The sequence below is a fragment of the Ilyonectria robusta genome (genome assembly GCF_021365365.1).
Source record: "Ilyonectria robusta strain PMI_751 chromosome Unknown BGZ61scaffold_2, whole genome shotgun sequence".
NCBI lineage: Eukaryota > Fungi > Ascomycota > Sordariomycetes > Hypocreales > Nectriaceae > Ilyonectria > Ilyonectria robusta.
Window position 1 is genome coordinate 3,520,171 of NW_025764436.1, and position 11,654 is coordinate 3,531,824.

Consider the following 11,654-nt stretch of genomic DNA (forward strand, 5'->3'; position numbering starts at 1 on the left):
GTACGTACGTAGTATTCTTCGGATATACACGTCTTGTGCGCAGTAAAATGGCATGTTCTCGAATTTCAAGCCTAGTTGTTAAAAAATTAATTATTATATTATAACTAATAAAATAAAGGCTTAAGAATGTCAGTTCCTAAACTGCCGTGGGAGGTGTCTTCATGATGATTATACCTAGGACCAAAGTACTGATGCATGCAGATAACAAGTTCTGCTCACCTTCCGCACCACAGAACGCGGCACCACACCGATCGCACAACAGTAGACGCAGACTTTGAACCTACTGCAGGTGTAATTACAACACCATTGATCATTCTCACCCGTGGCCGCGATAGCTAATGAGAGAGTCATTCTCTTGCGCATCCTAATTTCCATTCTTCATACAACTTTCGCTCTAACATCAATCGGCTCTACTTGTAGATAAGCCGCCTGCTGCATACATTTCCTCCGGTCGAACAGGGCTGCATAACTAGTATTACAGCATGGGATTGCGCAATCTAGGATTCGCAATGCAACTGATAGGGCCTTGTATTAGCACCGGCATTTACTACTATTTTAGATCCGCACATAAATGCCGACAGGCGCCAGTTGAGATAGGGACTGGCTCCCCGGGGATCTTCAAGATCAGCAGTCGCTTAGGCTGCAGACCCCGGACAGATTAGCAAGATCTGCACTGCAGAAATGCTTCACCGGAACTGCAGATACAGCTCGACACCCAAACTGTGGACTAAAATAAGCGAGGCAGACATGCTCGATATCTACTGCCGTTTTAATCCCATCACGTGTCATATTTATGCGTATTATCCAGTCATCTGACCCGGGTTTACCTCAATCAATTTCGTTCCCCTGCCATGGAGACATTTACGTAACTGAGCCGCCGTGGCGCTTCGTACGACGTGAACCTCAACAAGATAGTCGCGACTGACGGACAATGAGAGACCTTTTGTAGCCACCGTTGACCCGAATACTAGTCTACCGACATAGGGCATCTGCCGTCGTAAACGCGCTGCTTCGACGCCTGTGGAAGGGAGCAACCCAAGGTCATGGGGCGCTAACCTCCGGCATCTCGCCTTTCCGAGCTTTCCGGTGTTTTTGCTCCGCCTACTCGGCATTCTGGAGGGACGAACCTCAGCAGTGAACAAGGGCGAGCCTGGGACTGAAGCCTGCGGCGAGAGCCAGGGTTGGGTTGAAACAAACAATGTTGTGCGTGTGGAAGTGTGCAACCCCGATGAGCATGGTTCCTCTCGGCCACTTTTCCTGGACTCTGGGACAGTCTGCCATTGGCACGCACGGCGCACAGTGAGGCAACATGCTACCCAAGGCCGGATATTGCGGATTCTGTAACGCCGACTTCTGGGCATTCCCCTGAGCTATATCCGACCTGGTCAACACTCCGGCGCTACACCTGTCATGAATCTGCAGTTCCGGTAAATCCCCACATCCACGTGTGGGTCGACACCTGACTTGGCGCTGCAGATCGGAGAAAAGGCGGGCCTGCGTTGAGATATTGCAGGTTGCGCCTCGGTAATGCCCCCTTTGAGATGTGGAAACGCCACCCAATTCAGCCTATTATGAGCCCATCGTGACGGGAGGTTTGATTAAGCATGGGCTAGAAGACTTACCTTGCGGTCAATCAAAGTCAATTAAAGTGCGTTTAAGTCTATCGAAGTCACGCAATGGTCGAACATTGGAACGCCTTAGTCCGTCCGTCATCATAGCCCGATGGGTTAGATGCGGAGGAACAACGGTGAGCCTTAATAATGGCCCATCTTAGTGCTGAATCTGAATTGTAATCATAGCGCAACGCTAAGCTAGTTGGGATCGTTCGCCGCCTGCCATTCTTGTGTAAGGCCAATGGGAAAAGACCCATGCCTCGGCTTGTACGCTAGAATACCCGACAACCAGCCACGAACGGTTGTGGAGAGGCCCGCCGGACAAGGTAGCAACGATTTCATCACTCTTTCAACTAGACAGGGAATGATCTGATCGCTACCGGTCCTGGCAGGTGGTGGCGGTTGGTAGTCGCCCCTTGAGTTTCTTTAATAATCCGACTGGCCCCTCATGTGTCTGCCCACCTTGGCCCTGGTTTCGCCTTTTTGCCTCGGAACCGCCAAAGCAGTAAACTGCATCCTACTCTCCTCCGTTGGTCACTTTTGCTCGTTTGTCTTCCACAGCATGGCGGCCGAGAGTCGAGGCCCGCAAATTGCTGCTGTCGGGTGGGCATTCGTCACAATATCCTCGGTTGCAACTATTCTTCGAATTTACTGCCGCGGATGGGTCATCAAGGCGTTTGCAGCCGATGACTGGCTAGCTGTTGCTGCTCAGGTATGTGCAATGTCCCAAAATTCACCTGCGATCTATTGATCCGTAGTAGATACTCTTTATTTTCTTCTGTGCCTACGAAATCACAGGCGTCCGTTATGGCACTGGTCAGCATATCGCCAATATTCCCCAAGAGGACATCCCAAGGGCGATGCAGGTAAGCCATAATATTAATTCTCTCCCTAACCAGTGTCTGTATTCTAATCCTCTCATAGATGTGGTGGACTTGCGAACCCCTTTACGTCTTAACCAATATGGCCATTAAGGGCAGCATTGCAATTTTCTTACTACGACTCTGCGTCCACAGAACCCACAAGATCACTATTTGGGTAGTTACTATTGTCACTGAAGTATACAGCTTGTTCTTCTTTATACTCTTTATTCTGCAATGCCGACCTACATCCCTATTCTGGCTTCGGTTTTCTTCGAATCCTCCTTCCGGAAGCTGCTTGGATGCAAAAATCGTTTCGAATACTTTCTACGGCTACTCGGCTATTAGCTGCTGGACCGACTGGACACTCAGTATCCTTCCGATCTTTATTGTCTGGAAGCTGCAGATGAACCGCAGAGTGAAGATCTCTGTATCATTAATCTTGGCGGCTGGTATAATGTATACTCTTCCCCTTTTCTTATTGACGCTTTCCCCTGTTTTTAATACAAGAGCTAACACAATCATAAAAGTGCTTCGAGTGCAACGATCGTCCGCTTCCCATACATCCATTCTTTAACCGATATCGACGACTTTCTCTATTCCACCTCGGACGTTGCGATATGGTCAACTGTTGAGACCGGACTCGGTATTACTGCTTCTGGACTGGCAACACTGCGACCTCTTCTCAGAACCTTCTTTGGCGGCTCCTCGGCACGAGGGAACAGCACATCCGCTGGACCATGGCATAGAACGGGCAGCGATCATCCGAAATCAGGCTACATCCGCAGTCGTGGGGAGACTGGGACGGCATTTGAACTGCAGGAGAATGGCGGAAAGAAAATTGGGGTCACCACCGTTATCAATTACGGCAAGGGTGAGGAGTCTGACATCGAGGGGCAGAAATACAAGCCAGATAGTAGGTCGGTGGGCTCGGATTCTATTGAAGGCGCCAGCGAGTGGAATGGCAGCCAGGCAAACCTTTCGGAAAGGCCCGAAGGCATACGAAAAGCTGGGCAAGGAGCATGGAACATTACGGTCAAGAAGTCGATTGTTCAAACAACGGAAAACTGAGTACTATCGTTAATAATAGGGAGCTAGTTAATCACCTGATGCAAAGATTCTGCAAGCTTCATGACCATAGCTGACAGAAACTTAATGCCCGCATCAGTCAGATCACGGAGGTGGGAGGCGCCAGAGGCGACCTTGTAGTACCCGTCACAATCGTCTGCAATACTGGGCATGATAGGAAAGTAGCCCGAGGCTGAACCCGTTGATAGCGTGGTGGTCGACATTTTTGTGGTCGATATCTTCAGCATAGTGCTATGAGATGTCGTGGTGGTAGATTTCATAATTGAAGTCGGGTCAGCCGTGACAGGACCAATCACCCACTACGACTAGCTCATATGGATACCGGGACAGTCGATAATGGGATTCAAAGACTGGAGCATGGCCACAAATATCCCCCGGATGCTCGCAAAAATCGAGCACGTAGCGCCGCTATCCGGAGACGTGGAGAAACTACAGTTCACGGCGCGGCGTGAATGGACCTACTTTGCGGACAGCAGTTGTAGAAGGAACCTAGCGGCAGGAGAGTATGCGAACTGCATCTTTTCATTTTGACTTGGCGTTGGAGCCGAGGGGCCTTGGTTATAGGAAAAAAGAAGGAAAGGCTGGTGTCTCGAATGTAAGGGACAACTTATCAAGGTAGTCTGAAAGCCTGGGTCCTATACTTTTCCCTCTCACCACCTTGATATGCGGCTTTTCCATAACGACTCTAGTTCTTGCCAGATAGCACCAAATACTGAAGCGAGTCCATATGGTTTAAGTACCCAAAGTCGTTGGGCAAGTAAGTACCTAGGCATTCTCTCTCTCCGCCAGACGAGGTGTGGGCCTTGGCCGCAGGTTGAGTCAACCCGCTTTGCAACATTTGTCGCAGTAGTTCCGCGGAACCGCACCAAATCCGTCTTTTTGAGACGGAATTACTGGTTGTGAAATCTATTGCATTTGTATCCCGTGGCGGATTCCCAGCACCTGCTTTCGCTGCTCTGACAGAAGTACTAATATCCTTTCCCTGCCGAGAACTAGAATGTCCTGAAGTAAGGGAACAAGGCAGGTATGTAATGGCCCGATGTCACTTGAAGCAACCTGTTTTATCGCTCTGTCTCTTATGCTAACTCCTCGCATGAAGGCATGTGATCTCTGCTACAATGAGAGGATAAAATGAGAATGAAAAAAGCCTCGCTGCTATCACTACGCAGTGTACGACGTAGAGTGCACCTACTCAGCTCCCAGCCGGAAGACTGTGCCCAACAACCAGGGTTCTCGCAAAAGAGAAGCCCTGCAGTCTCGCCTCGAACGCCTCAAAGCCCAGCTCAGGTCAGTTTCTGAGAAAGTTGACAAGCTTGAGAGCCTTGCACTGCATGATCCAACTGTCCATCTGCCGTTAGTTAGTATGCATGAAGATTTTGGACGGCCCGAGAACTCCCCGCACAACATATCCATGGACTTGCTACTGCTTGAAGAGGCCCTACCGATAATTGAGAAATATCTTACACCCTTCAATTCTATCCTCCCACTCTTCCACCCCAACACACTATTGCATACTGTGAGACAGCGGTACCGCCGCCAACGCGGGAGAGAAGAGGCCACCTGGGCGGTGATCAATACAACTCTCGCGCTTGCACATCGTCAGAGCGAATCGCTTCAGAACAAAAGCATCGGGGAATGCTTCAACAACGCACAGTCAGTGCTGACGCAGATGGTAATGAGCGACACCAACCTTTTGCGAAGGGTTCGAGATGCTTCCAGAAAGCTCACCCGGCACGTCCTCGTCATTGTTTAGAAGGAAAGACATCGTGAGATGGTGGCATCTGATCACCTTGCGAACACAGATGCTCTATTATCAATCCGGGGTGGAAATGAGGATGAAGGTACCCTGGGAACCATTTTCTGGGCTTCAGGATTAGATTATAATTTATCCACTGAGTCTGGCCTTGCGTCCATCAGTCTAATGTAAGGCGCGGCTGGTAAGAATGTCTACTTCAATAGCGGCCCGGGTTCAGCAAAAGTGAGATCTGGAGGACTTTTGTGCCATTTAGCTTGCGTTAGCACTCGACTCATATCTCTTACCGAAAGTCAACGAGCGGGAGACGGCGGCGCCTTCTTGTCTTTCAATTGTACGTCCGGTGCCGAGACAGGAGGTTGCTCGATCTTGCTTTAGCTGCTATGAAATCTATTCAGAAATATGTTGGAATCGGCTGACAGAATGCTGTGACGCTAGAACCAGACTTACCGACGATAGATGTTAATCACCTCTTGGGTCGGGATAACGCAGGCCTCGGCAGCATTAGGGTCCCAATTGGACAGTTTCTTCGCTACCGCCACTTTCAAAGACAGGCTGTGTGCCGTTCTTCCTGGAACTGACAAGTGTAGCTATTGCATCGGATGATGAGGATAAAAGCTCTTGATTTCCAGCTAATTGGTGGTCATAGGTCTGTCTTTTATAGATGAATAAGTGCGGAGATAACCAGTTAAGTTAGAAACTTTAGTCTGTCTGAGTGAACTGTTGACTTTTGAGTAGACCAGGTATGTAGTCAGTATTGTTGATCGTATTGTTAGTATTCTTTTTTACTGCTGGGCTTCTAGTCCCCTGACTTCTTGATAGATGAATAAGTCGGACTTCGGAGACTCTAGAATTTCCGGAATGTCCGAAAAGTCCGGAGGTCCCAAAGCTTCCTAGAAGCTTAAGCAAGGATAGGGATGCTGGAAGCATCCGAAATACCGTTTTTGGTGATCCCAAAATGCGATACGAGCGGTGAAGCGAGGCGTTGCGGGTCGGCAGGACTGGAAGTGCGGCGCGATAGAAACATGATGCCAGATCCCGGTGATAAATCTGGAGTCCGTCAAAACAATATACGATTACCAATCAAACGGCATTTGTTTCGAAGTAGTTGGGTTCCATATTAAATTATTGATTATGTTGAATCCCTTACGGTCAAATTGATCAAATGGATAGTGTTTAAAGCAGTGATGATAATATTTATGATGGCTTGTCATGGTTATCCCCGCCCCGCCGGGAGACTGGGAGGGACAAGGATCAACACCATCACCATCATCAATTTGAACACTATCGCATTGATCGAGTAGACCGTAATTGATCCATCAACAGATTATAAAATTTAGAGTTTGCGCGGGACCTTCGGGGAAGACGCCGATTTCGAAGCAGCTTACCAACTTCATATGCAAAAGAGCGGGTATTGTTGATCTTAAGCAGCGTCCCATTGAATTAGCAAGTACATGAAGCGAAGTATTTGGCCTGAAAGATGAATGGTTCTGCCCCCTCATAGACAGACATCTACGATTGCCTGACTTCTCCTCTCACAAGTAGCCTCAGCAACACCCACCTCCAAACCACACAACCACAAACAACTGATACGATGGCGAGCAAACACGATGTAGACATTCCCGAGCTTTTCCGTTTCACCAAAGTGAACCACAACAAGCCGTACCCCTTCATCTCACCCACCCGACCGGAGCTCACAGCAGCTGGAAAGAATGTTGTTGTGACGGGCGGAGCCATTGGGATCGGCAAGGCTATCGCTATAGGTTTCAGCCAAGCCGGTGCCAAGTCGGTCGCCATAATCTCGCGTCGCCTTAACCGCCTAGAAGCTGCGGCGGCTGAGATCATGGCCGCCGGGCCCGCTACTCGCGTTGTCTACGAATCTGCCGACCTCACCGACAGGGCAGCCGTTGATGGCGCCATGAAGAGAATCACGGATCAGGTGGGTAAAATCGACATATTCATCTCCAACGCTGGCATACTGCAGGACTCGTCATCAGTGGTGGGGTATGATGTGCGCGAGTTGACCCGAGGCTTTGAGCTCAACGTCATCGGGCCTTTCAACGCCGTGCAGGCTTTTGTACCGCACGCGGCCCCTGGTTCTATGCTCTTCAATGTCTCGTCATCAGTCGCCCACATCGCACCGATTCCCGGCATGTTTGCGTACGCGGCTACCAAGGCGGCCATCATCAAGATGTTTGACTACGTTGCAGCTGAGAACCCTGGCCTGCATGTTGTCCATGTGCAGCCGGGACTAGTCGATACGGAGATGAACGTTGATTCACCCGTCAAGGGTCAGGACGAACGTAAGTTTATCTCTTGCTAATTATTTGCTCCCTTGCATCCGAATTTCAATTCCATGTTCTATTCTGATCAACCCTGCTAACTCTCCTCCAGCTGAACTCCCTGGTTCCTTTCTTGTGTGGCTTGCGTCGCCGGAAGCGAAATTTTTGAAGGGGAAGTTTGTCTGGGCAAACTGGGACGCGGAGGAGTTGATTTCGCGGGCTCGGGAGATTCAAGATTCGATGCTTCTGCAAGTGCATCTAGACGGTGTTCCCATGTAGCTTGTCGCTCAACCTCAGGGTGATGGAGCAAATACGGAAGTCAAGACGCCACCGTCTCGGCATTTTCAATTCTTCCAAGAAACAAGCATCTCTTGCTTTCATTATCTTGGTTGCAGCTATTCCAATACGGATAACAACGTGCGCCCAAGATTGGCTCCTGTTAGAAAAGACAACTAAGTTATGTTCTCAACATCAGTTATGGTGAACGGTATTAAAATACCGTGGCTGTCTCTTAGGTTGAACGTAACTGATTTAAGGCTGAGCAATATCATCAATACAGTAAGGTATATTTTGTAGGAGAGGTTCATAGTACTTTTTTAAACCAGATAAAGCGGTATGTACTGGTAGAAATATACTTCAGACTGCAAGCAGGGATAGCATTGAATTTAGAGACACAAAGAATTTCCAGTTCATCAAAATGCCACCATGTACAATCCTGTTGATACCCAAAAGCGTCAGCTTACTATACGAGCAAAATCGTCGTGGGGGCGAAGGACAGCAGCCAATCACAGTGGCTGTTCAAAGCGTCAGCCGATGAAATTATTTATAGCCAACGGGAAGCGGGGAATTTGAGGGAAGCCTACTCAAGGCGCATTCCAGTTCTCAAGGCATTTTCGTTTCTCGAGGCATATTTCGTTCCTTATAACTTCACGGGTTCCACTTGTTTGTCTCTACACATCCCTCCCATCTCTGTTCCCAAGTCCTGCACCACCCAGAATCGGCAATGGATCATTTACCTAAATTGGGCGCGTACTCGTCAGAGCTCCAAAAAGCTCTGTATCCGCGCCCTCTTCGATTAGGGGAGACACGATTACTCTCATTCGTATCTCTCCAAGATTCTGTGCTGCATTGCAAGCTACGACCGCTGGCTGCCACAACAGACGATACCTCGCCAATACCGTACCATGCGCTTTCTTACGTTTGGGGAAATCGGGAGTCTGATTTGCAACGGATGGTTCTCAATGACCAGCACATTCTCATCACGCAAAATCTCCATGCAGCGCTCTGTGCGATATGGTCCTCGGCACCCCGTCCTCACATCTGGGCAGACGCACTTTGTATCAATCAATACGACAACGACGAGAAGAACGTCCAAGTTACTAGAATGCACCACATCTATTCCATGGCATCATGCGTCCGAGTCTGGCTGGGCGAAATGACTCCGCCAGTCGAAGCAATGCTACCATATCTCCCAGAATACGACAGGTTGGGAGACACATCTTACACAGACAACAGTGGCTACGGAGATTGGTCATGCAGCTGCCTAGGCCACACAGGGCCAACCTCTCGCCCGAAAGAAGTCTGTCTCCATCGACGCCCAAATTGCTTGAAACCTGGCGACCCGGCGCTCGACATGTGGGCGGCTGTCCTTTACGGACTGAATGATCTCCTCAGTCGGCAATGGTTTGCTAGAGCATGGACAATGCAAGAAGCGATTCTAGCACGGAAAGCTATCATGCATTTTGGCTCCCACTCCATGCAGTGGGATGATTTCAGAATTCGTTGCTCAAAGACTGATGGCAGTGGCTTGCAAATCAGAAACTATCTCGTACGAGAAGTATTCGCTGCCCAAGGCGCCATTGAGAAGAGAGTGTACTCAATGTCTCAATTCCTAGTCCTGGGGTGGCCAAGAGAGTGCTTTGATCCCAAGGATAAGGTTTTCTCGTTGTTCGGACTCCTCCCAGAGATGCCGTTCAAAGTTGACTATTCGAGGTCTTTGAGGGACGTGTATATTGCTGCTACAAGAGCTTGCATTGCCACCGAAAAGAATCTACGTGTCCTTAGTGCCGCGGGACTGAGTGGAAATGCCGGCGGAGAGATGGGGGAGTGTGATGAGAGTTCTGATGCAGCTCAGCCTGAGCAATGCAAATGGTTTGGGAATTGCTCCCATAGCAATGGCCACTGTCAGCCTGGTGGCTCGCAGATTTCTTCCATCCAACGAGAGTTTCCTTCATGGGTTACTGATTGGCGGGCAGAAGGATGCAAGCAAGCCATAAACCAGACAGATTGGTACATGACTGTCGCAAATATCGATACAGAGCACATCGGCAGGGCCATCGCGCTTCAGCAAGTTGATGACTCAAGTGGATGTCTCCTTCTTACAGGCATTACTCTCGGTCGGTTCAGTACACACAAGTCCTTCAAAAGATATCCAATCATTAGAGCGGATGGCAGCGTGTCAACGTACGGGTGGCGTTCATTTGCCGGTGCATTTGTCGAATTTCCGCCATGTACAGCTAAAATCAGGGATGAGGGCGACCATGCACTTTCCAACCTTTCCCCATTTTCCCATGCTGTTCATCAGCACGATGTCGGCAAGTGTGATTGCACCGAAGAGATTCGGCAAAATCCCTTGAATTCCATATACTCTGTTGGCGTTTGGGAGCACCACAAACTCTGCACAGACGGCGATTGGCTCTGCATCTTAGATGGTGCAGCCGCTCCATTCATCCTTCGTCCGGATCGCTCACCTCTCTCCACGAAACAATGTTCACTCCCAAAGTCAGCAGCATTCACTCTTGTCGGTGGCATGAGAATCAGTTTCGTTCATTCCAGAGGTCAGTACGGGGAGCTTTTGAATGCGATGAAGGAACCGCTGGGCACCTATTTGGGACAGGCTGGTGAAGCGAGAATCATCAGTGAGAAAAAGGCGAAGGAGACGTTGGAGAGGACGGGGAAGGAGGACAAGAGTTGGTACTCAGATGCTATTGAAGGGAGAAGACCAGTGAAGGGAGTTGGTGGAGTGTTTCATTTACACTGAGAATTCTAGAAGTGCAAACCTTCTGCGTTTTTGAGCTGGAATGGAAAAACTGTGAGAGAACGATAATGTACTTTATGAATAGTCTCATTTGAAAATATTGTGTAAATAGTTTTACTTTGGAGCTTTAGTTATGAATCTCCTTTTCTCCTTATGAACGTCATTTGGCCTGAGCTGTACTCGATCTTGTCAGAGTGCGTAGTCAATCAACTATTTCCAAATTCCAATTGTCAGAGCTGTTAGATTCTCCAACTTTAGGCCTAACTGAATGAGATTTTGCTCTCAAGCTTGAGAACCAGCTAATTTAGAGGCCCAGTAAATTGAGTTGGGACGAGTTTGGCGGGAGCGGCACGATTGGAGCCAAGGGTGATGCGGAGTGCATCGGCAATACCAAGAGCTAGGGTGTCAAGTGAGATATTTCCGACATCTAGGAATTTACCCGTGCCAGGTCAAGGTACTCTAAATAGTGAGCCCACGTCCAATATTTCATCATTTATGTCCTTTTTAGCATCTGACCAAGGATATCAGGACGTGTTTATCAAGCTACTTGACAGCGATCAGTTCTAAGCAACCGACTGTGATAGTTGAAGGCGATGACGCTGGTGAATCCATGCGCCGGGAGTAAATGCATCGATGCGCAGGAGTTGGTCAGGCATTCAGCCCCGAAGATGGCTGAACTGCAAGGCAATTCTGTTGATCACTGATCCAATTGGTACGTCCATCAGTCTGACGCACTGCGAGTTGTCGAATGGGGACCCTTTGTCGGTGGCAGTGCTCAGCTGCGCCTTGCCCCTTTCAGCTGTCTTATTATCGTGTAGCTCGGAATCAAGAACGTTACACGGAAGAAGCAGGCTTAGAGTACGAAGCATTGATGTACTAGACCAGTGATGCGGTACGACGGTTGGGTTGAGGACGGGCTGCCATGAGACAAAAGGATCAGGCTACGACGAGATGGATGAACATTCTGGTAATAGAATCGAATGTAAAGACTACCACAGCCCTATATAAGTATATTGAGAG

At 49.0% G+C, this 11,654-nt stretch overlaps 4 protein-coding genes across 4 annotated transcripts; all 4 read left to right on the top strand.

The window, feature by feature from the left end:
• Positions 1–2,175: 2,175 nt before the first annotated feature.
• On the top strand, positions 2,176–3,544 carry BGZ61DRAFT_341393 (uncharacterized protein; the record flags this gene model as incomplete). The annotated part of the gene is made up of 4 exons (XM_046239398.1): positions 2,176–2,325; positions 2,375–2,479; positions 2,538–2,932; positions 3,004–3,544. The coding sequence occupies 4 exons, from the start codon at positions 2,176–2,178 to the stop codon at positions 3,542–3,544; spliced, it is 1,191 nt and encodes a 396-aa protein (XP_046111362.1).
• Positions 3,545–4,225: 681 nt separating this feature from the next.
• BGZ61DRAFT_472890 (uncharacterized protein) lies at positions 4,226–5,315 on the top strand (the record flags this gene model as incomplete). The annotated part of the gene is made up of 2 exons (XM_046248392.1): positions 4,226–4,319; positions 4,732–5,315. 2 exons carry the CDS (start codon positions 4,226–4,228, stop codon positions 5,313–5,315), a joined length of 678 nt encoding a protein of 225 aa, XP_046111363.1.
• Positions 5,316–6,909: 1,594 nt separating this feature from the next.
• On the top strand, positions 6,910–7,876 carry BGZ61DRAFT_472891 (uncharacterized protein; the record flags this gene model as incomplete). Its single annotated transcript, XM_046248393.1, has 2 exons — positions 6,910–7,618; positions 7,710–7,876. The coding sequence occupies 2 exons, from the start codon at positions 6,910–6,912 to the stop codon at positions 7,874–7,876; spliced, it is 876 nt and encodes a 291-aa protein (XP_046111364.1).
• A 597-nt stretch (positions 7,877–8,473) lies between these two features.
• BGZ61DRAFT_442217 (heterokaryon incompatibility protein-domain-containing protein) lies at positions 8,474–10,861 on the top strand. Its single transcript, XM_046244696.1, has one exon. It carries the CDS (start codon positions 8,601–8,603, stop codon positions 10,635–10,637), a length of 2,037 nt encoding a protein of 678 aa, XP_046111365.1. The 5' UTR covers positions 8,474–8,600; the 3' UTR covers positions 10,638–10,861.
• Positions 10,862–11,654: the final 793 nt, after the last annotated feature.